Raw genomic sequence first — 23,784 nt, 5'->3', positions numbered from 1 at the left:
AGATGGATTAATGATTTCAGCAAAAAGCTGGCATGTTCCAGAGATTTAATTTTTTTTATATAACAGTTTTAGCCAAAGCTGGTTTAGAGCTCAGCGGAGGCAGAGTTCCACAGGAGGACGAACTGGTTGACTAATGACCAATCACTAAGCAGCAGGGAGGGCAAAGCCTCGAGTTTGTGTCAGGTCCTGGGGAGTGGGGGGTGGGGTGGGACAAGCATCAGTATCAAATATTAATTCGGGAAAATCAGCCTGGCCAGCCATGCCCACGCAGCCCCTCCGAGGAGCGCTGTCACGAGGCAGCAACCGTATCAATGGTTAAGCCGGGGGGGGGGGGGGGGGGGGGGGGGGGGGTTGGCCCCGCCGCAGGCCACTGGAAAGCAGCTTGTGGCATCGCAGACGTTCACAAAATGCCTTATCTTACAAAACTCATTTTGTTCTTGTTTTGCCTGATGGTTCTTGTGGACAGCAGAAAGCCCAGGAGGAGGAGAGGGACAGGGCAGCTGGAAATGCCCAAGCCAAGGTAAAGTGGGTGAGCGGGGAGGTGGGGGCACAAGCACTCTCGTGTCACCTGCAGTGAGAGGGCAAAGCCAGACTGGGTCGAGCCCCCATTCCGATGTCTGTGTGCGGCCAAAGCATTTTGGTTTGAGGCAGGTAGTTGAAAACTGAGTAGGTAAAACATCTTTGTGTGCCTCAGGTTGAGCTGCTTTGTAGCTCAGGATGACCTTCCCTCCATCTCTCCCTTCTTCCCTTTTTTCTCTCTCTCCCTCCCCGATTCTCCCTCCCCCTCTCTCTCCCTCTCTGTATCCTTTCCCTCCTTTTTCTTTTTTTGCTTAGTGATACTCCAGTCAGTAGACTATTGTTTTAGGACATTTTGGACTTGACTTCTTTAGGATTATGTACGGTGGTGGCGAGAAAAAAAATCTGGAAAGAGTGAGTGTGAATGAGAGAGAAGAGAGAATTACTCCTTTGTCATCTGGGTTAGAGGGAAGGGAGTGAACCAGGGTCTTCCAGCTCCAGCTCCCCCCACCTCCCCGGGCAGCAGGAGCCACTGCATGTCCAACTTGGCCTTGGTCCCTGCTGGCTATGGACAGAGGCTCTGCGCCAGCTGGACTGATGTCAGCTTGGGGTCGCAAATGTTTGTTTTTCACGAAACCAACATTATAACAACATAAGAGAAATGATTAAAAAGAATAAAAACCCACATTTTAATTCCTCCACCTTTCAACCCAACTATTGTCCTCTAGTCATAACTTTTGACAATTAAGAGCTTGCCAGGTGGAATGGTGCCCTGCAGGGAGGTATTTCCTCTCGAAAGGCTCTGGAGGGGTCTGGTCCTCCCGGCCTGTGAGGGCCTGGGGCAGGGAGGGGAAGGGGGGGCGGTTGGGAAGGTGTCTGTGTGTTTGAGCCGATGGAGAAAATGTGCCCAATGGTAGTTCTTGCAAAAAGTACCCTCTCCGACCAGTCTCACTCCGTGCCTGGTGGGCCACGGAAAAGTGTGTCTCCCTTGTCTCTGCAGTCACCTGTCTAAGAAGAACCTCGACGTGACCAAAATCCGGAAAGGGGAGGCTCGGCCGCTCCTCAGAGTGGAGGACCACGATTTCACCATGAGGCCTGCCTTTGGAGGTAGGACTGTGTCCTTCCCTTGGCCTGGCGGGGCTCGGCCCCCAGGCTGCTGCCGATGCTCCATCCCTTCTCTCAGGCCTTGCCTCCCGCCCTGCACCCCGACCCCCACCCCCTGGGTTTTCTCACTGAGTCAGATCAGCCTGACTTGGCTTCCAGAGTCACTAAGTTTCCCTGGAAAGAAAGAGCTGGGAGAAAGGGAGTGGAGAGGGCTGTTGACTGCAGAGGAGCGGATGTGACTAAGCTGTTCACGTTCAGAAAGGACAGGCCTCACTGCTGCCAACTTTTCTAGAAAAGTAAGAGCTGGCCAGGAGGGTCTGGACACAAATGGCTCCCTGGCTCAGGTACCCTGTGCCCAGCTGGAAATTTGGGGGTTTGAGGGGGCCACCTGCTTTTCAATGCAGCAACAATAATTTAGCAAAAGCCCCATGACAAAGCTTCCCTGCTCCGGGGGTCAGGGAGGAGTGGCATGGCCGGTGGCTGTCCCTCCAGGAACTGGAGAAATGCCACAGGAGGGCGGTGGCTGTCCCTTCAGGAACTGGAGAAATGCCACAGGAGGGCGGTGGCTGTCCCTTCAGGAACTGGAGAAATGCCACAGGAGGGCGGGGAGAGGCGCCAGCTGTCTGCTCTGTCCAACCAGCAGGGAGCGGGGTGAGAGCAGCAGCAGGTAGGTGCAGGGCCAACGCCCCGCCTTGTGCATGTGGGGTCCAGAGGGTTAAGTGACAGCCACAGAACAGCTGGGGGCAGAGCTTGTGTTTTTTTTTTTCAGCTGTAACCTGAAAGCCTTATAAAAACGCCCCTCCTCTGGGAGGAAGCCTGAGAGCCAGGAGCCGGGTCTCAGGAATGGCAGGTGAAGCCCCGCCATGCTCCCAGAGAACCCAGCTCTGAGCACAACCATCCAGCAGGCTGCTGCCCCCGCAGGGTGCTCCTCCCTCGAGCTGTGCTGAGGAGCAAATTGGACTTCCTGTGCCCTAATCCCTGCAGCCACCCGGCCCATTTGCGGGGCCCACCAGCGTGTGGAGGGTGGGGCTAGTCCCCTGCCTGCCTGAGTGGGCCTCTGAGGCTGGGGAGGGCCCTCACTTTGCTAGACGCTGCGGAGGAGGAAGGTGTCCCCTCCAGCGGGTGCAGTGAGACCGAAGGCTCTTATGATCTCAGTCACTAAAGCATAGAGCGGAGGCCACTCCTGCTTCCTTTCAGGGCAGTGGGCCCTCCCTGTGAGGCTTCCCTGGGTGTGCAGATGTTAGGGGAGCACGTAGTGAGGAGTCAGAGCCCCCCCCCCCTCCCCGCTTCCCCCTAGCCTATAAACAAGAAGTGCCATGACTCCTGGAGCCCTGGCCGAGCAGGCAGGATGGGGCCATCACAGCAGGGCCTTCCCATCGCCTGCAGTTCCGATGACTGATGCCATCTGTCATCCCGGGAGCCTCTGGGGATGGCTTAGATCCAGGGAGCCTTCGCCGTGGATGCACCTCACTCCTGGGCAGGCACACGGGCCAGGGGCGGTGGGTGGTGAGGAGGAGGCTGCAGGCAGCACACGGGGACTCTGCAAATAACAGAAGGCACTCCTTCCTCGGGGGTAGCCTGTGCCAGGCGCCGGCCGGCCCGGTAAGCAGAGCCTGGGCCCTTGCTGCCCTGGTGCGGGCCCAGCCTAACTCCGGCCTTCCACTAGCTCTCACGCACACCAAGCAGCTCGTTTGAACAAAGATGTCCTGCAGCAGTTGTGGGTTTGTCTTCTCATTTCTACCTTTTCCTGTTCTATTTCCCTGAAAGGGACTTTGGTGTGGATTGCTATTGAACGGTATTTGACAGAGAGACATTTATCTAAGACTAGATACCCCTTGGATGACCTTTTCAGTGTGGAGAGAGAAAAGCTTAATAGCAGCTTCCTAATAATCCCAGGGATCAGTAGAAATGCAAATACTTTGTCTAAGCCCCAGCTGCCTGGTATGTCCCTGTGAGAGGAACCTCCGGAGACCCGGGGCTTCTCCATTAGTTCGAAAAAATATTGTAACGCTGATTTTTTAACATTTACATTTATTTTTTAATTGTGGTAACATATAACATAGCATTTACCATTTTAACCGTTTTTAAGTGTATAGCTCAGTGGCATTAAGCACGTTCATGTTAGGCCACCATCACCACCTTCCATCTCCAGAACTTTTTCATCTTCCCAGACTGAAACATCAAACACTAGCTGCCCACTGCCCTCTTCCCCCAGCGCCTGGTACCTACCCTTCCACTTTCTATTTCTATGACTTCACCTCATCTAAGTGGCATTCATACCGTTTCTGACTGGCTTTTGTAACTGGCTTATTTAGTTAGCATAATGTCTTCAAAATTCGTCCACGTGGTAGCACGTGACAGCATTTTCTTCCCTTTTAAGGCCACGTAATAGTCACGGTATGAGTAGATCACACTTTCTCTATCCCCTCCTCTGTGGATGGACATTTGGTTTGTTTCCACCTTTTGACTCTTGTGAATAATGCTGCCTTGAACATGTGCATATAAATACCTGTTTGAAGCCCTGCTGTCAATTCTTTTGGGTATATCCTCGGAAGTGGAATTGCTGGACCCTATGGTAGTTGTTTGAGGACCCAACACACTATCTTCTGCAGCAGCTGTACCATTCTGTATTGCTACCAGCACAATGCTGATTTTTTAACTCAAACTGTGTAGATGAGAGGTAAAGGAGGGACGTGGTGTCATCACAGATTCTTTTGAATTGTATCCAAGGAGTTTGTCAGGATGGTCAGGAAGAATGGTGGCAACAAAGTAGGTTAGGTTGTCCAACCAAAATACTATTGTTCATAAGCAAATATGTGGGGTTTTTTGAGCTGTTGTTATGTGTCAGACATGGTCTATGACAGGAACTCATGGTGAGCCAGACAGCCAGTTCTGGGAATCTTCATGTTCTAGTGGGGGAGACCAGTGTTAATGAAATCCTCACACCAAGATGTCAAGTTGTGAGAGCTGCTGGCAAGGAAGTCAGGAGCTGTGGGGTTGGCACAGTGGGGTCTGAACAGCTGCCCCAAGGAGCCGACGAAGACACAGGAACGCCAAGGAGCCTCGCTCGCCTGGGAAGCTCATGCGATTGGAGTCCTTTACATTCAGTTACTGTCCCTGCAACAATATCATTCTCAAGGAGTCTACCAAGGAAACAGATAAGTGGTTAAGTGCAATCAAATGTCATAGAGCAACGCGGGATGCTCTACGGATGGAGTGGGGAAACTGAGGGAGTGGTCAGTTCTGCCCAGAGAGGATCAGAGAAACGTTTGTTCAGGAGGCGATGGTCACCATGAGTCTGGAAAGATGTGCAGTGGGCGAGCCCAGCGGATGGAGAAAGGAGGGCAAGCTGGGGAGCAGGGAGCTCACGGATGAGGGTGAAGCATGCCAGGGAGCTGCACTATGTCATGTGTGAGTGTGTGAATGTGTGTGTGAGTGAGTGCACGTGTGTGTAGACAGGGAGGGGACACAGAGAGATAAGGCTGGCACATGGGCTGGGGCAGCTCTGGGAAGGTTGTGCTGCATCTGGACTGTGCACAGCCGGGCTGAGGGATGGCAGGACCAGACACGAGCTGTAGAAGTTCCCTGTGGGCCTGTGGGGAGGATGCTGCCGCAGTTGAGAATGAATGCCGGACAACAGCTGACCACTTCGGCAATGGTCCAGACTGCGGTTAATGAGGGAGGAAGCTAAGGCCATAAAAAGAAGCAGGGGCTGGGGGTGGGGAGGCGGGGATCTGTGAGATGCTAAGGAGGGAGATGGCCTCTGATGGAATCAGAGGAACCTGGGACCCTAAGTGTCTGACCTTGGGAGAACATTCACTGAGATGGAGCACCTGGAAAGCAACTGGAAAAAAGACATGGTAACAGTCGGGGGACATACAGCCTGCTCCAAGGGGTGAGGGAAGAGAGTTTGATGAAGGTCTGCTTGCAAGAGTGTGGGCAAGGTTCAGGGAAACCAATGAGTCACGAGGAGGCCCCAAGGGCTCGAAAAGTGTGGAGCCATTAGCAGGTGGAGGCTTGAATTATAAGAGGAGGAAGCAGTATCTCTCCCAGGTTGTGCTCCTGGCGGGGGTGGGCCTGCGAGTGTTGGTGCTGCCCATAGAGCTCAGCTCCTCATCACAGAACAGGCGGAGCAGAGAGGAGAGTGGATCTGGAGAGGCAAACCCAGAGGTCAGCGTTGGGCCGGTTGGCATTGAGTGAGTCAGGGAAGGCTGGGGATGGGACCCAGCTTGTGACCAGAGCACTGGCGGGGCCTGTAGTGCCTTCCCCATATTAGCTTCTAGAACACAGGAGAACCTTTCCTGTGATAAATAGCAAAAGGCTGATTTAAGAGACAAGGCAGCGACGTTGGCTCGTGTGCTTCTCTGAGCATCACTTGTTAGAGAGGCAGTTCTCCAGTCCCACCCCAGGCCTCCTGAACCAGAGACTCGGGGGTTAGGGCCCAGGCAGCTGGGTTTTCACAAGCCTTGCTTTGATGCTGATTAACAGGCAGGTTGGAGAAACACTGGGTGACTTCCAGAAGTGAGGTTTTATGATGTCTGCCCTTTTGCTGTCAAACCCTTCCACTCTCCCACCTCCACCAGCTCTCTCCACTCCCTACTGATCACCGTCTCCACCCCACTGCACTTGCCGAGTGGAGGACTCTTTTCCTGGACCTCGGCCTCCCTGACCTCTCTCCCATGGCCATTCTCCTCTGTGGTCTCTGATGCAGCTCTTCCTTGGCTCCTTCTCTGAGGTCCTTGGGTCCCTTCTCCTCCCAGAAGACACTCAGCCGCTTCCACAGCCAGCTCTCTGCTGCTGATGACTCTCAGTCTCCCCCTGGAGCCCGATCTCTGACCCAAACTCTAATGGCCTAGCTGTTGTTAAAATCTAAAAGAGGTCCCCACTGGATAGCTAACCAATTTCTTAAACTTAATATTGAAAAACAACCCTGCCCCATTGCCCAATATCCTGTCCTTGGTGCATGGTGACTGCACTGTCATTTACACTAATATTTCTGTTGAAAACCAAATCCTTAAACTGTCAGCATTTCTGAATTATCAAGTTGGACAATATTTATTTGTTAATTGGAGCACTTAGTCCATTTACATTTATTATATAATGTATCTAGTGTTGGTTTTTAAAAAAATCATGCTCCTTTTTAAAAAATACATTTTTATTGATTTCAGGGAGGAAGGGAGAGGGGAGAGAGAGATAGAAACATCAATGAAAGAGAATCATTAATAGGCTGCCTCCTGCAACCGGGCATATGCCCTCGACCGGAATTTAACCTGGGACCCTTCAGTCCACAGGACAATGCTCTATCCACTGAGCAAAACCAGCTAGGGCTGTCTAGTGGTTTTTACTCTATCATCCTACTATGTTCTTTTATTGCCCAACCTATTCTATTTCTCCTTCTTTGTTACTTTCTTTTGGATTTATTATTTTTGCTTATTCCTAGTTTGGCTTTCCTATTTTAGTTTCGAAAATGCATATCCTTATTATATTTTGGTGGTTCCCCAGAAAACAACATGAACTCTTGTCTTATCACACTGTTGTGTTAATTAGTGACTTTTATTGTTTTCCGGACAACGCAAAGACCTCAGAACCCCTTTTGCTCCATTTATTCCCCTCCCTACTTAAATGTTGTTTCTCCGTGTGTGTGTTTTTGTTTTTCAACTCCACAATATATTATTAGTATTGCCCTATGTAGTCAATGTTCACTTAGAACTATGCATGTATTTACCATTTGTTCTTTATTTGTTCTTGCATGCCCAGCTTTCCTTCTGAGATCACGTTCCTTCTGCTTGAAAAACATCTTCATTTAGGGCAGGATGCTTGTTGGCAAATTCTTTCAATTTTGGTTTGTCTGAAAATTCTATCTCACATTCAATCTTGAAGTGTCAGTGAGGGAAAAAATGACATTTATCTTAATTTAAAAGTTGGATAAACCCCTGATATGCTTTCCAGGACCACATGAGGAGAATAACAGCAGAAAGAATTAGGAACCAAGTGAAGTCCTTGGCTAAACATGTATTTCCCTTCTGCTGCCTTGAATCTGTCACCTCACCAGTGACTTCTATGTGGCTCACCAGATCCCTCTCTTAAAGCAGAAAACCCCACAGCTATGTTAAGGAGCCAAGACGTGAAGGCCTCGTTAGCTTAACTAGACTACCTGGCATATTATTTCTAACACCTGATGGGACTCAAGACATAACATTGCTCCCGGAAGAAATCAGTAATTTGGAAGAATTTCTCCCAAAACCAGGTTGGGAAAGGCCACAAAATGGAGTGTTCAGGAGAGCCTGGGAGTGTCTTCCTTTGGGCAGGTCAAAGGCCAAGGTCAACTCCATTGCGCTGAGACCAAGGATGGCAGAGCAGTTGGTTCTGTTCAAGCTGGAGGTGTGAGTCCCCAGGTATGCAGCTCTGGAGCCTCCTGAATACACAGTTTGTTTACCTCCAACAACCCAGGTTCCCTGTTAACCTGACCTGCACTCCCTCGTGGCCTTACCTGCCGAGCACCAACACCACCCTCCAGGCTTTATCCAGGTTCTCGTAGAAGGTGGCTGGCGCTGTGGAGGCCAAAGCAGGCCCTGAGAACAGAGAGACACAGTAACAGGTATCAAGCAAGCTGATATATTTTATCTGTAAAATGTCCTTCGCCAAAACCAGCTCCAGGTTAAACACAGTGTGTTTTATCTGAAAACCAGGCCACTGGGAAGTGAGCCCAAAGAGGGTGATGGCTATATCGTTTCTTCCCTTTGGCTTCTGAAACACTGGATGTTGCAGGTCACACGGCCAGTGGGCTGAGCAGAGCACTCCTTCCACAAGAAGCAGTACCACCTGGGGTTAAGAGCTCAAACTCTGGGCTATTTTAATATCTCGGGCTAACAGAGGGTCCAGAGGGCAAAAATTAACTGGTCCCACTTCCTCCATGGCAACGTTGGGAGCACACAGCCCTGTGCAAGGGTGCAGCGGCCTGGGTCCTGGGAGAGGGCTTCAGCCAGGCTGCCGACAGACCCTCCCTCGTTTTGCAAGGCCCTCAGGAGAGAAAGGCGGACTACTCAGCCCTAAGGAGGGCCCTCTTCTCCACACTGAGCATCCACTTCTGGTGCCTTCAAAGGAGCCTGGAATAAGAAGAGAATATGGCTGTGAGAGCAGGGATTTCTCATGGGCCCAGACCTAAGCCATCAGTTGAGGAACAGAGAAAAATAAAAAGAGCTGAGAGGGAAAAAGTAAAAATAAAAAGATAAAGTATTGGATACATTTGCCTTCATGCTTAAGACCACAGAAAATATACATGAAATTTCACTAATAGTAAATAAAATGCTTCCATTCTGTTGAGCTCAGCCAAAAAGCAAAATCTTTAATGGTAGGATTGCAAGTATTAGCAAGCCTAGAGGGGGCGGTTAGGGGAGCGTGGGTGAGCCCATACAATGCCCTGGGCCACCTCCAGGCGGACCTCCGGCCTGCCTTTGAGCTGAAACAGGATTGAGCCTTCCAGTCCCTATTCTGTCAGGATCTCTGCTCCTCCTCCTCTGCCCCCGGCCGAAAGCTCGGTCCCTCCTGTCCATCTCAATTCCCTGAGAACCAGACTCCCCAAGGTTTTCCCCACTCAAACCACCTACGTCAGAATGTTCTGGTCCTGTACTCCCTTGGCAGGGCTCAGAGGACCCACGGCAGCAGGCTGGCCTCTGACAATGGCCTCTCCCAGGGTGCCCAGTCCAATTGCCATCTGACTCTCTCAGGCACATGACAGACACAGGATTTTTGTTTGCCCCATTCTAGGTTTTAAAAAAATATTAAAATCTAAAAATTTTTATAGAAGCATAATATACATACAAAAAAAAAGTGCACAGATTATAAGTGTATAGCCCACTAAGTTATTGCAAAGTGGCCCTATCATTGTAACCATCACCCAGACCAAGAGATAGAACAGGAACCTGCGGACACACATGGCTTTAGAAATCCTGTCACCGGCCAGGTGAAACCGGGGGCCCAGCTTCTGCACCACATGTGCTTCTCATCTGACATGTCCCGAAAGGATTTTAAAATCTCGTATGGTGTCATCTTCCACTGCCATCTAACTGCACAGAGAGCTCATCTCCCACCATGTCAAAGGCTTCTAGAGGGGGCGGGGCCCCAGCTACTGATAGGTACTCTGTCGGAGAGTTTAAATGACAAGATGAATCCAGCCCTGGGCATGCACGTGTCCCAACCCTCTGTCAGAGGCTCTTGGGCCTCATTCTTAGGCCTCATACTGTCCTTTTTAGGTGTCACAGGAGGGCCAACGACTCAGGTCTTCACTCAAGCACTCGAGCAACATTAGTAGCTCTACCCTACAGAGACAGTCCTGGGATTAGAAGGCAGTATTCTAGCTCTTTGACTCATGCAACAAGCATGGATTAAATATCCACTGTGGCCCTGGACTACAGAGATGTAGTCCCTGCCCTCAGGGACCCAGCAATTCAGGAAGTAGCAAGAAAACCCTATAGAATTCAAGCCTCTGCCTCACCCCTGCTCGGGTCAAACTCCCCTGGGAAGGGGGTGGAGAGAAATGTGCCTTAACCAGCGATCTTTGCTCTTCTGCAGGCCCTGCCATCCCGGTGGGTGTGGACGTGCAGGTGGAGAGCTTGGACAGCATCTCGGAGGTGGACATGGTACGCAGCGCCCTTGGTGGGGCAGCCTAGAGTGTGGGGTCTCGAAGAGCCTGTGGCTGGTGGGGCTGCACTGGTTCAGCTGTGCCTGGGTGGGCCAGGCCGGAGCTGGCGGGAGTAACACTGGGACTTGGAAGTAGGCCCGGCTACAGTAAAATCTAAAGCAGGGGCTCTCAAGCTTCATGGGTAAAAGGAACTGGGGGACTTGGTTCAGTGCAGACCCCTGGGCCCTGCCCTGCACGTTCTGATTCAGAGCCTCTGGGAGTGAGGCCCAGCACTTCACACTTTGAACACACTCTTCAAGTGATGCGAGTGGTCAGATAAACCGCACTTGGAGGAGGATGGGAGGTGAGCATTTTCAGACTGAAATCCCATAAGGAAGGAAGCTTGCTAAGCCGTTTCTGTCTGGTCTCGCCCGCCCCCCAGGACTTCACCATGACCCTGTACCTGCGGCATTACTGGAAGGACGAGAGGCTGTCCTTCCCCAGCACCAGCAACAAGAGCATGACCTTCGACGGCCGGCTGGTGAAGAAGATCTGGGTCCCTGACGTCTTCTTTGTTCACTCCAAAAGGTCCTTCACCCACGACACCACCACGGAGAACATCATGCTGAGGGTGTTCCCGGATGGGCACGTGCTGTACAGCATGAGGTAACTGCCCGTGGGGTCCTGGTTTCGTTGTGCAATGCCATTCTGATACGTGTCAATCTCTTTGGCCCTGAAGAGTTTGTCGCTGTGGTAGGGCCTGTGGGCTACATGGTATGATACAGCCTTCGGATGCCAATTAGAAATCTCTCAGACAAAATGGCCACCTCTTAGCTGGTGACTTCCCAGTCATTGGGGATCTTAAGCTTGGGTTGGGACACTAGATGGGACTGAATGAGTTGAGGGAGGCGATGACCTTCTATGGACTTTCCACCCCTGAAAGCTTATAAATGCTAGTTTATTGGTAATAAAAATGTCTAAAAAATAGCTACTATTCATTGAATGCTGTTGCAGGTTGGCTTCTGGGCTAACTTGAGTGATTGCAGTCTTAGTCACATCTTCCTGGCCTGCTTGTACAGCTCACCAGAATTAGATGCTAATACCTTCAGGTGGATTGTGGGAAGGGGGCAGAATTTTCCAGGTATCTCTGGGGAAGGCTGGCTGAGACCCATGACAAGAGAAGGTGCAGATGTGAGCTATTAGCAGCCAACACCCTCAGCAGCCAGGTTCCAGGCAGAGCACCAATATTACCTCCTACAGAAAGACCAAAGTTAGATACCTGGGTTTCCAAACTTCAGGTTCATGTTCTCCTTACTCTGAGCAGGTATATGAACCAATAACTCATTGCACGAGCCAACATGTGTATTTGGGTTGTCTAGGATTACGGTCACTGCCATGTGCAACATGGACTTCAGCCACTTTCCCCTGGACTCCCAGACCTGCTCCTTGGAGCTGGAGAGTTGTAAGTATCAGGATGCTTAATGTCAAAACTTTGCCTTATTCCCTCTCCAATATTTGTGCCATTTTGATAACCATGAGACTGAGTGCTGGCTGCCAGTATTAAGAACTGTTTACTCATGGGCTAGTGTAGGATTTCCCTGTTGCTTCACCCTGCATCAGAAACAAAGGAGTCAAATTGACTTATTTCCTCTCCCCCAAGATGCATATACGGATGAAGATCTGATGCTGTATTGGAAGAATGGGGACGAATCCCTGAAAACAGACGAGAAGATCTCCCTGTCTCAGTTTCTAATTCAGAAATTTCACACCACTTCCAGGCTGGCCTTCTACAGCAGCACCGGTAGCGAACTTCTTTTTTTGGTGTTTCTTTTTAAAAACGTATTATTATTGATTTTGATTTTTTTTTTAAAGATACTTTTATTGATTTCAGAGAGTAAGGGAGTGGAAGAGAGAGATAGAAACATCAATAATGAGAGAGAATCATTGAATAGTTGCCTCCTGCACACTCCCTACTTGGCATGTGCCCTGACTGGGAATTGAACTGTGACCTCCTGGTTCATAGGTCGACTACTGAGCCACACCGACCAGGCTTATTTTTCAATTACAGACTACATTCAATATTATTCTGTATGAGTGTCAGGTGTACAGCACAGTGGTTAGGCAATCATACACTTCATAAAGTGGTCCAGTAGCTAACTTTTGCATGGTCTGATTCAAATGTGAAAGAAAACATAGTAGAATTCTTCTTCAGCTTTAACCTTTCCCCTCCTAAAGAAAATAGATTCTTCTCATTTAAATAATTCCTAGTCCCCCAAAACAGACAGCACTTAAAAGCAGAGAGTAAAAATGTTGCTGTCCTTGGAAATCCCACGGCCAGAGGTAAGCATTCCTAACAATTTAGCAAACACCCTTGCAGACATCTTGCTTTAATTATGCAATTTCACAAAAATGGGGTTACATGCTGATCTGTAATCTGATTCATTCAACTTGATATGGGCGGATAGCTTTCTGAGGCAATGTTTTTATACCTATATTTGTATCTATAGATTCATTTTTAATGCTCATGTAACCTCTTCTTGGACCCTGGGTCATGTTTGAAGTTTTGAGAGGATCACGTGTCAGCTCTTTTCTAATCTCACCATTAATTCTTGTACTAATTGCTTGGGACTGTCATAACTAATTACCACAAACTGGGTGCCTGCTGCTTCTGAAGGCCCCAGGGAGGACTCCTTCCTCGTCACTCACTAGCTTCTAGTGGCTGCGGCATCACTCGGTCTCTACCTCCGTGGTCACATGGCATTCTCCCTGGGTCTCTGTGTCTTCACATGGTGTTGTCTCTGTCTCTATGTCCAAATTTCCCTCTTCTCTAAGGACATCAGTCATTGGATCATGGTCCATCCTAACTCAATACAACTCATCTTACCTTGATTACATGTGCAAAGACCTTATTTCAAAATCACGTCCCCCTTCACAGGTATTGAGAGTTAGGACTTCAATGTATCTTTCTGGGGGACACAGTTCAGCCTACGGCAGCTCTGCAGTAGCTATGGGACCCTAGAGGACTTCTCACTTCATTGTCCTTCGTCCCACAAATCTATGGTATAGAGGTCCCAGTGCTGAGAAACCCAGGCCCTTCCCTGGGAAGATTTCGTGCTACTGTCTGCCCCTGCATGGCTACCATCTCCCCGTTCACCTGCCCCCACCCTCACCCCTCTGTTCTCAACATCAAACACTGGGAAAAAGCAAGCCCAGCCAAGGTTGTCTTGGTGTTGAGACAGCCCAAGCCTGATTCACTTTATGCCCACAGCGCTCATCCTCATTCCTCTCTTCTCTTTCATTCTGGTATGTACTGCCACACAATTTCTTTTCTCATCTATTCTTGGCAAGTTCAAATCAACTTTCTAAAACCATTAAGAGTTTCTTATATAACTTTTATAATGTACCACTGTTTTGAGTACTTTATACGAATTAACTAATTTCTACCCAACAAACCTATGGTATAGATGTTATTGTCCCCAGTTTACAGATGAGAAAACTGAGACTAGGAGGAATTAAGGTTAACTGAAGTTACACAGCTGGTAAGTGGCCAGGCAAACTGCCTTAGTCACTATGTGGACTCCTCTTAGATGTTTTGTACGTTGGAATAACATGCTTGCTTGTTTGTTAGTTTTTTCCAGGGTTAGAGCCCTTCTGGAGTCCAGATTAAATGCATTTTCTTTCTTCTCCCATTATTTACTGTGTGCCAACAAGGAGGTTTATCATCCCATCCACAGGGGCTATGATCTCACCCAAGAGTGCTCTGTTTAGAACACGAAGTATACATTTTCAAAGCTTCTGGCTTACTCCTTATGTTTCCAAGGCAACTCTCCCTGGTTTTCTTAGACGAAAAAGAGAATGGAACAGTTCTTCATGGAATAAAAGCAGCTCTCAGCTCTTCCAGAAAGACCCTCTGCAAACCTAGGAAGAAATGTGATTTCATGGATGCCAGTTTAAGCTGATGAAATTGGACAAAGGCCGTGGGATGAATGAATGATTAGTAGTTTCTGTCACATTTGAAGATCACTCTCTATTTATTCAGTGTACTAGAAACTCTTGCCTCATTCAAACAATCCCCATACCTACACAATCACATGGCAAACTTGTTTAGACCCACAGACTGTTCCAGCCTTTCCCGTTGACCCAACCCTTCCCTTTCCTGACTCAGTGCTAAATGTCCAATGGCTTTTGTCACCTCAGCAGCATTTCTCAGATGCACCCTGAGGTCTACCTGCATCCGAACCACCAGAGGAGTGTGTGCGACTAGCAGATTTCTGGGCACCACTGCAGCTACTGAGTCAGAATCTCATGTGATTCTTATGCTCATCGAAGTTCAAAGACCATTGCTTTTAGCCAAATGTTCTCAAGACTATGGTGCTCAGATCAGCAGCATCAGGATCACCCGGGAACTGGGGAGCCCAGCAATCTGTTCAAACAAGCCTTCCAGAGGTGGTGTACACAGATTGCCAGGCCCCACCCCCACAGTTTCTTACCAGTAGATCCTGTGTGGGCCCCAGAATCGGCATTTCTAACTAGTTCCCAGTGACACGCTTGCTGCTGGCCCAGGAACACCATCAGGAGAACCACCGCTCTAAGTCAATGTTTCTCAGCTCTGGCTGCGCATTAGAATTACCTGGGGAATCGTTTTGTTGTTGCTAGCTAGTACTTTTTTTTTTTATTGTGGTAAAATACATATTAAAAAATGTGCCATTTTAGCTATTTTTTAAGTGTGTAATTCAGTGGCATGAAGTCTGTCCACAGTTTTGTGCAATCATCACCACCAGAACTTGTTCATCATCCCAAACAGAAACTCTGTACTGGTTAAACAACACCTCTCCATTCCTCCCCCTCCCCTACGACTCCTGGAAGCCTCTCTTCTCTATGAATTTGACGATTCTAGGTACCTCATAAAAGTGAAATCATGTATTTGTCCTTTCGTACTGCCTGTTTCACTTACTATAATGGTTTCAAAGTTCATCCATGTTGAAGCATGTGCAAAAATTCCATTCTCTGTTTTTAAAGGCTGAATAATAGTCCATTGTGTGGATTATATTTAACCATTCATCCGTTGATGGACATTGAGTTGTTTTTACCTTTTGGCTATTGTGAATAATAGTGCTGCTACGAACCTGAGAACTTTTCAAACATGCCTCGGTCCCCATCCCAGACCAATTACATCAGACCCTCCCTGGGGTAGAGCAGGGCTTAGGAGAGCAGTAAAGCTCCCAGGGGCTCCTCCCCGGCGGCCAGGCTGAGTCACTGTTCTCAGCCTGCACCCTTCACTCCCATCTCTGAGCCTCTCCTCTCCCCATCCACTCATCTACCTCACACTCGTCTCCTCCATGAGATCTTTCTTAATCATTCCAGTCAATAGTTATTGAGGTCTCTCTTCCAAAACCTAAAGCACTCACTGTTCCCACAGAGGGACATTTTAGCACTTAGATATGCAAAGTCCTATATCTTAGGCACTTCCATCTTGGGGGACGTTCATGCAGTTCCTTGAAAATCCTTGAGGGCAGGAACCAAGATCAAGGTCTCTGTCTATTCCCTTCAGGCCCCGCACAGCACATGCGGAGGCCCTTGGTGACCACTGTTGAACTGAAGGGACGTTGTGTGAGAGGAGCCCTGGCCTGGGTATTGGAGACACGAGGTCTTAGAAAAGCCTCAGGGAGCTTCCTCATGTTCCAAAAAAGAGGGTTGGATCCAATCTGGATTTCAATTATTCACATAACGCCATGGTGAAGCTTGTCTTACCTACTACTTATGCTGCCATCGACTTAATTTTTTTTTAAGTCAACTCCCCTCTTGTACTTTATTTTGAAAAGGAATTTTACATCACTGTCGTCAATGGGAAACTGGTATCACTTGCCATAAATAGAAGAGGACTTTAATAATAATTGTGATGAACACAAAGAGAAAAGTCCCTGCCTCTGTGCTCCTGAAATCACCTTGCTGTACACCATGTGTGTACCCCGTGCTGTGAGGCACAGAGCTGGGCCACCTCTGAGTTCTACCGTTTTCTGATTCGGCTGGGCTGCGAGGGGGAGGGTGGGGTGCACACAGCTTGAGTTCACTTTACACATTTGCACTGTCCTTAACACCACCTTTGTCCCCAGTGGTTGGGTAATGATATTGTGGGACATTTGAAACCTTACAATTTCCATCCTTTTCTTACAACCATGAATCAGTGATTCTCAAGTTGCCAGAATGAAATAGATAATATCCATATCCTCATTTTCTCCTGAGGAATGAGCAAATGGTAAGTGACTTGCACAAGACGAATGGATTGACTTCCACGCGGCAGATGGAGTGTCAGAAGTAGAACTGATGTCAGGCTTCAGAATCATGTGAACGACCTACTTCTTCTTGTGATGAATGTGGAGACTGACCGAGCTGCCCACGCTCACAATAAGGACAGTGACAGAGCTCAGCTCTGCTGGCTCCTGCCTCAGTGGTATTGGCTTCAACAAAATAGAACCAGTCACTCGGGAAAGGTGGTTGTGGTTTACAAAAACAAACAACTTAACCTAGACCTCTATCGTTCTACCTTTCCCCAAACGGCCGCGAAGAGAAGTTAGGTAACACTGCATAAAACAGCGAATGTACAAATACTGGCAAGACATTTATTTATAGGCGAGAGGGCTTAGATTTTGGAAAGGAAATGTAAGCCACTTGGTCATTCATGTTTAACTTTCTGCTGAAGATGAGAACAATGTCAGGGAAAGGGGGGCCCGTGGGGAACGGCTTTGTGTTTGCCTCTCAGGTTGAACTCACTGGCTTCTTCCTGTGTCCCCCAGGCTGGTACAACCGTCTGTACATTAACTTCACGTTGCGTCGCCACATCTTCTTCTTCTTGCTCCAGACCTACTTCCCTGCCACCCTGATGGTCATGCTGTCCTGGGTGTCCTTCTGGATCGACCGCAGAGCTGTGCCTGCCAGAGTGTCACTGGGTAAAGGCATCTGATAAGCTGTGATGGGTGGTTATTTATTTATTTTTTCAACTGATCACTATGCAAAGAAGAAGTAAGAGCATTATTCAGAGTTCTTCAGTGATGGGCTGTCAAGTCAAAGGAGCAGACCTCCTGTTTCTTGTCTTCACCATTCCCACGCTGCCCTCTGCCTCCTGGGCTACATTGTGAAAACCACAGGGACCTAAAATAGCATCAACTCTGCCCAGATCACTTCAGAAAGATAGAGCTATTCGAGGTATAGACTGCCACCACCGGCAGTATTAGAGCTCAGTGCTTTGATCAATACGATAATTCTACAAATGCCGAACACTTATTCTGTAAGTACAAACATGTTGTTGGTTGACCTTGTTTAGACAGACGGAGCGTTTGAGGAGGTGGGGCCCACATGACCTGATTTCTGGGACGGAGAAGGCTGTACTCCCTGGTGACTTGTGGTTTCAGTCCTCCCCAGACCCCGAATTCCAGAGTGGTTGTTTACAACTGATGATTGTAAATTTGGACAAAATCAGGTTGGGCCCTGAGAAATGTGAGGGTTTGACCAGCAAGGCAGGGTTATTGTAGCATGACAGACTTCCAGGAATTCCCACCGTCTTCACGGACTTCATAAATGAGGTTTAGATGAGGGAGAATGTGTTCATTCCGTGAGGTTTGGGGAGGTTCCTCTAGAAGCGTCCACACTTGAACAGGTCCTTCCTGAAGCTCTGCTGGCCTTGTCAGCCCCATCCCAGAGACCCAGAGTCCCAGGGGCTTCCAGTGAAAGGGGACAAGCAGCCAGCTGGCCAGGGGAACAGCCTGGCTGCTGGTGGAGCAGATCCTGGCGCCTCTGCGAGGTGGAAACGTGTCCGGGGAATTTCTCGTTGGATTTAAGAGGTGGAGAATGTACAGGGTGACTTAGTGAAATGGGGGTGGGGTGGCATTCTGCACCCTCGTCAGCGGCTGAACTAAAAGCTGGATGTTGCAGGTATCACCACGGTGCTGACCATGTCCACCATCATCACGGGCGTGAACGCCTCCATGCCCCGCGTCTCCTACATCAAGGCCGTGGACATCTACCTCTGGGTCAGCTTTGTGTTCGTGTTCCTCTCGGTGCTGGAGTACGCGGCCGTCAACTACCTGACCACCGTGCAGGAGCGGAAGGAGCGGAAGCTGCGGGAGAAGGCGAGCGAAGTTGCCTTCATTGCCTTGTCTGAGCCCATGCAATTAGGAGGATGAGAAGGGCGGGGGGGAAGGGGTTGCAAGTAGAAAAGGGTTATGTTTATGCAAAAGAAGGGTGATCCATTTTAGAATAGGTTCTAGCATCTACCATAAAGGATCCCAGAAAGCAGGAAGTCTTTGGACAAAGACTAGGAACAGGAAGACTTGGGTTCTTAAGCCGAACTCTGCCATTTATGCTGGGCCTCAGTTTTTCCGTCTGTAAAAAGGTGTAACAGCATCCTCACCCCACCTTCCTCTCAGGGTTATTGTAAGAGTTACATAAAATAATGCATGTGAAAGTTTTGAAATTGTAGGGTTCTAGACACACAGAAGTATTAGTGTTATTCTTGAACAAGTCTAGAGAAAATGCCTTCATATCCTATGGCCAAATAAGGCAAGAATTCTAGACTAAAAGCTCCTTTATTTATCAGTGCTCTGACTCAGTGAAAATTCAGCCACATAGGACCTTAGTCTTTAGAGTATTGGAAATACTATACTATGTATACTTAATGCACTATGCTACAGGAAACTACACTGTGCTGTGAGATAGACTGCGAATGGGGAATCAAAGGCAATGTGTATGGGCCTTTGACAAAGGATGGGAAAATCTATTTCATTCATATTCATACTCATTAATTACAGTAAGAGATAAAATGCCAACTTGTTACCAAATCATTGCCAGTCATTGCACTAATCAAAATGAGTGTTTACCTGAAAGGTATAGAGATCAGGGACATGAAAACCTCACATTTATGCCCATCGAGGTGGCTGCTAGCTCCTTAGCACAAGGAAGTATACGTTTCAGGAAAAGAGGATGTGTTGCCTTTTCAAGAGGTCTTTCAATGCCCACATTATACCTGTTAAAAATTTCCACATTGTCTGCAAGTATGCTAATTGCTTAAACATTTATATTTCAAATTCTATTCAAACCTTTTTTACTTCAGCACTTGAATATTTGTTCAAATTAATAATCTATACATTGATCATTATTAAATGACTGTGGGTTATATGTAAAACCCAAAGTCATTTAATAATGATCAATGTAAACGCTTTTGATTATAGTCTGTTAGACTTTCCTGTTTAGAGATGTTCAAAAAATAACAAAGCCTTCATCCGACAAATGTGGCCTCATGAATCATTAACCAGAAATAACTTGTAGTTGGCAGTTCTTGTGACCATACGCTGGGGCCTGGTCTTTGCCAGTGATGATCCGACACAGTCTAAAGAGAAACAGGGAGATCACACGTGGAAAGACAATTGGGCAGTAAGTCCAGCTGCCTGTCTGTGTGGGAATGGACACCTGGTGGGGGGAGGGTGAGAGCTTGTGCCATTTAAAGGCAAAAAGGTGCAGTTGCTGGAGGATGGGCAGTGGTGGGAAGACACAAAACCTCTCTCCTGCTGCCACACACAGAAACCACTATTCACCGCTGTGAAAAAGGCCCTCAGTGGAGTTGAGGTTCCCAAAGTGGAGCCAAGGAGCACCTGGCCTCGATTCACTTTCTCAGCCATTAAAAATGGAGATTCTGGGGCTGCAACCCAGACCTACTGAGTCAGAATTTCTGGGGGTGGCATCCGGGAATCTGCATTCTTAATAAGCTCCCAGGTGATTCTGGTGTTCCCCGAAGTTCAGCCTCCACTCCACCAAAGACAACGCTGACTGGAGCCTGCTAGGCTCACCCTGCTTCAAATGGGGCCCGCGTGCTTGGGTTGAAGGGATCTGACTCCTTACTTGGGCTGATTATTCAGACCTGTTCAACATGCCAGGAGTTGCTTAATTTTTCTCAGAAACAGGGTGTTGTGGAAAATTATCATAATCTTTGACATTTCCTGATTCTAACTCAAAATGTTAGGAGAAAAGTCCGTTTTTATTTTAGCAGAATGCATTTCAATTTAGAACAAGGGAAAGAAGTAAAGACCTGTGCCTTTGACAACAACAACAAAAGGCTCCAGTGACAATATCTCACACTTTTATCAAAGTTTGGGTGTGATCATATCTAAATGCAAAGAATGGAATAGATGACCTCTTACTGACCTTTTATTCCTAGAATCTACGGGTTAGTCTATTCTAGGAATGTATTAATGTGCTACCTAATTATTGTGACTGTTGGGACGAGACATAGGAAAAAAATAATGAAACAATGGCGCCTGATTTAAAAAATAGCTCCCCCAAACCACAAAAGATTTCTTCAAGTGTAAGAATACTTCAAGTAATTCTAATTTTCCATAAAAATCATCCATCTGTTTTTGCATCTCTTTATGGTATCTGTTTGAGTATTTCAAGACACATAACAATAGAAGTCAGATGTGAAACGTCATTATTTCACATTCCCAGGTGGAAAACAGACACTGGGGGGCTGAGAGCCAGGTTAGAAACATATGAACACCAGCAGGTTGGGAGGGATGAACTGTGGGGCCAGTTGGCTGTATCAGGCAGGCCTCATGCCTTTGGCCAGCACCAACCAGTGCAGCGCCATCTGGGAGCTCTCCCTTTGCTGACTCAGATTGTGGGAAAAGTTAAGCAAAACCGTTTCCTTCCCTTCAACTTATAATTTATAGACATTTTCATACTTGTAGAAACATTTTAACAAAATAGGATAATATAACATCCATCCAACATTGTTAACATTTTGCCTCTTTGTGTGATCTCTTTTTCTATATAAACATGGTTTTGTTGGTGTGGTCAAACCATTTGAAAATACATTGCAGGCATCATGACCCTTAACCCTCACATGTAACTCTTCAGAGTAAGGACACTCTCCTCCCTAATCATTTTTTAACCCCTGCACAAAGATGTGGAGTCCCACACTGCAATCAAGTCCTGGGTTTAAAGTCCTGACTCTGACACTGGCTGTTTGATCTCAGGAGAATTGTATTGGATGATTCTCTTTGGGTCTTAGTTTTTGCCTCTGCAATTGAGGACACTTGGACTAAATCAGTGGTTCTAGACCCTGGCTACATAGTAAAATCACCTGGGGGCTTTAAATTCGTCTAGAATGGATTGTGGATGTGGCCATTTTAAGAGTTTCCCAGGAGACTCTAACATGCAGCCAGGGTAGAGAACCCTTGGGCTAAGTGATGTCTGGGGATCCTTCTGGCTGTGCTTTTTGTGGTTCTGAGCAGTCGTGGGCACTTCCTCTGCCCCTCTCCCACGGCCTAGCCATGCCTGACACTTTCCCTTATGTTTGCTGCCCACAGTTCCCATGTGAGTGTGGAATGCTTCCCTCAAGAACCATGATGCTGGATGGAAGCTACAGTGAGTCTGAGGCCAACAGCTTGGCTGGGTACACGAGAAGCCACATTCTGACAGAAGAAGAGAGGCAAGACAAAATAGTGGTCCACCTGGCCCTGAGCAATGAATCCAATTCCTCCAGGAAGAAGGGGCTTCTGAAGGGCCAGATGGGTCTTCGCATCTTCCAGAACACCCACGCCATTGACAAATACTCCAGGTTGATATTCCCTGCCTCGTACATATTTTTCAACCTAATTTATTGGTCAGTGTTTTCCTAGGGGCTCCAATGCTGTGCCTGGGAAAGGGCCTAGACATCTATGGGGCCTGGCCAGCCATCCACATGGATCTGCTGACCACACTCCCCTCAGCAAACAGAGCAGCAGCCCCTGCACTCCCGTGAGCAGCGCCCCCTCCTGGAGGAGCCCAGGAGTCCTCCAGGTGCCCGTCTTGACCTCATGGGTTTGCCCCTCATTCATGCTGTGTTGTGTCCCACATCATGTCTCTCTGTTCTTGTGTGTGAACAGGTTATGAGAGCCCCTTCTATAAAAAAAGGACTCAAATGCCTTCCAGATGTCCTGAGACCCCCTATGAAGCCTAGGATTCAGTTGTGAAGGCAAAGGGGGAAATGAAGGGCAGACTTAGGGGCATTCTGGATAGGAGATGGGAAATTAGGATTTAAAATAGGAATAAAACATCTGTAAACTCATACAACCAGATTAAGTGCCTCCTTAAGAAGGAAAAAGCTCAGATCCCAGACAAGAAATAAGTTGACCTGTGTGAGTCTGGCAACTGACATGATTTTGCAATATTAGGGGACATTATTCATTCATCCATCCATTCAACCATTTATTAAATCTTGAGTGCCACGTGCTGTGGACATGAACAACTAGAAGTTCTCTTTTCACAGAAAACTCTAAGCCTGTGCTCATTGTACATCTGGCAGGAAGTACTCTGCTCTTCTCCCGCCCTCTAACCCCCCCCCCCCGCCCCCCTGCCAGTTACTGCACAGACCCATTCTGTTTGCTGGTGCTTTTCCTGCTAGGTCTGTCTAGAAAAGCACTTCCTGTCTCCCATGAGGCCCTCATGAAGCCAGCGCAATGCTTTTCTCCCGGAAGTTCCATGCAGGAGAAGCCTAGCACTGGGGAGAGGACTGGTGAAATAGTGACAGCAAAACTTGGTCTGGGGGCGGAAGGAGGCATGGGTCTGCTGCAGAAATTTATTTCAGGTGCCATCTTACCTCCCTCTCTATGCTTCTTCTCCAGAAGGTATCCTCAATAATCCCTGTGTCCAAACCCTGTCCTCATCCCAGGGAGCCCCCATGCCAACCAGAGTGCCCACACCCTAGAATAATTTCTCCCTTACTTCCACAAGCTAGTGACTCTTTCCTCGAAGGCAGCTAAGCTCAGATTAGGAAAGCAGTCAGGCTGATTGAGTCTACAGTAAATTGTGAATGACCGTTTCCCTAGTGAATGGAGTAGAATCTTTAATTAGCAGAGGATATGATTTTGAGGAGGTGACCTTTACTTCAAATCCTAGCACTTGGAATTAGAAGGCTGCTCTGGGGGAAAGAGCCCTCTAAACCAGTAACATTTCTTGCTTACTGAGGAAGTTGTTCTGCTTCCCCCCGCCCCCCCCCCCGCCCCGCCCCCGCCAATGCCCCTACCACCTTCCTGCTCAGGGTCTGGGTGTCTGGTGCTTTGGTCAAGAATAGTCAAATGGTGCAACCAAAGAGAGAGCATAACCCCGCTTGAAGTAAGCATGGGCCTGTGGAATCTGCTCCACAGCTTACAGACTCCCAGGGGCAGGATTCTTAAAGGTTCCTGGGGACTGGAGCACACATGGATATCAGGGCCTCTAGAAGTTTCAGGTCAGAGGCCGGTAGCTACCTGGTCCTCTCACTCACTCAGTATGACCGACTGTGCAGTTGCTCTCTGCATCCCAGCTTCTCTCCCCCTTTCCCCAGATCAGGCAGCCACCTATTCCTCTGTTCCCATATACACTCCTGGTGTGACCCTGGTCCCAGACACTTGCTTCACCACCCCATTGCTCATGTTGAGGACCAAACTCATCATCTCTGGCCACCAGCCCTCATTTGAACTGTGGCCTCCAGCCCACTGGCCCAGGGGCTGTGTGATTCAAGAAGCTTTACTCTC

At 48.2% G+C, this 23,784-nt stretch overlaps 1 protein-coding gene across 1 annotated transcript; it reads left to right on the top strand.

Annotated features, from left to right (window-relative positions):
* Positions 1-392: 392 nt before the first annotated feature.
* On the top strand, positions 393-21,909 carry GABRR2 (gamma-aminobutyric acid type A receptor subunit rho2). The gene is made up of 9 exons (XM_028133639.2): positions 393-520; positions 1,517-1,623; positions 10,192-10,259; positions 10,683-10,906; positions 11,620-11,702; positions 11,901-12,041; positions 17,035-17,187; positions 18,170-18,366; positions 21,598-21,909. Exons 1-9 carry the CDS (start codon positions 408-410, stop codon positions 21,907-21,909), a joined length of 1,398 nt encoding a protein of 465 aa, XP_027989440.1. The 5' UTR covers positions 393-407.
* Positions 21,910-23,784: the final 1,875 nt, after the last annotated feature.

This window comes from Eptesicus fuscus, chromosome 10, assembly GCF_027574615.1.
Source record: "Eptesicus fuscus isolate TK198812 chromosome 10, DD_ASM_mEF_20220401, whole genome shotgun sequence".
In the NCBI taxonomy this organism is placed as follows: domain Eukaryota; kingdom Metazoa; phylum Chordata; class Mammalia; order Chiroptera; family Vespertilionidae; genus Eptesicus; species Eptesicus fuscus.
Note: the sequence above shows the minus strand (reverse complement) of the source record. Positions and strands in the feature narration are given on the sequence as shown.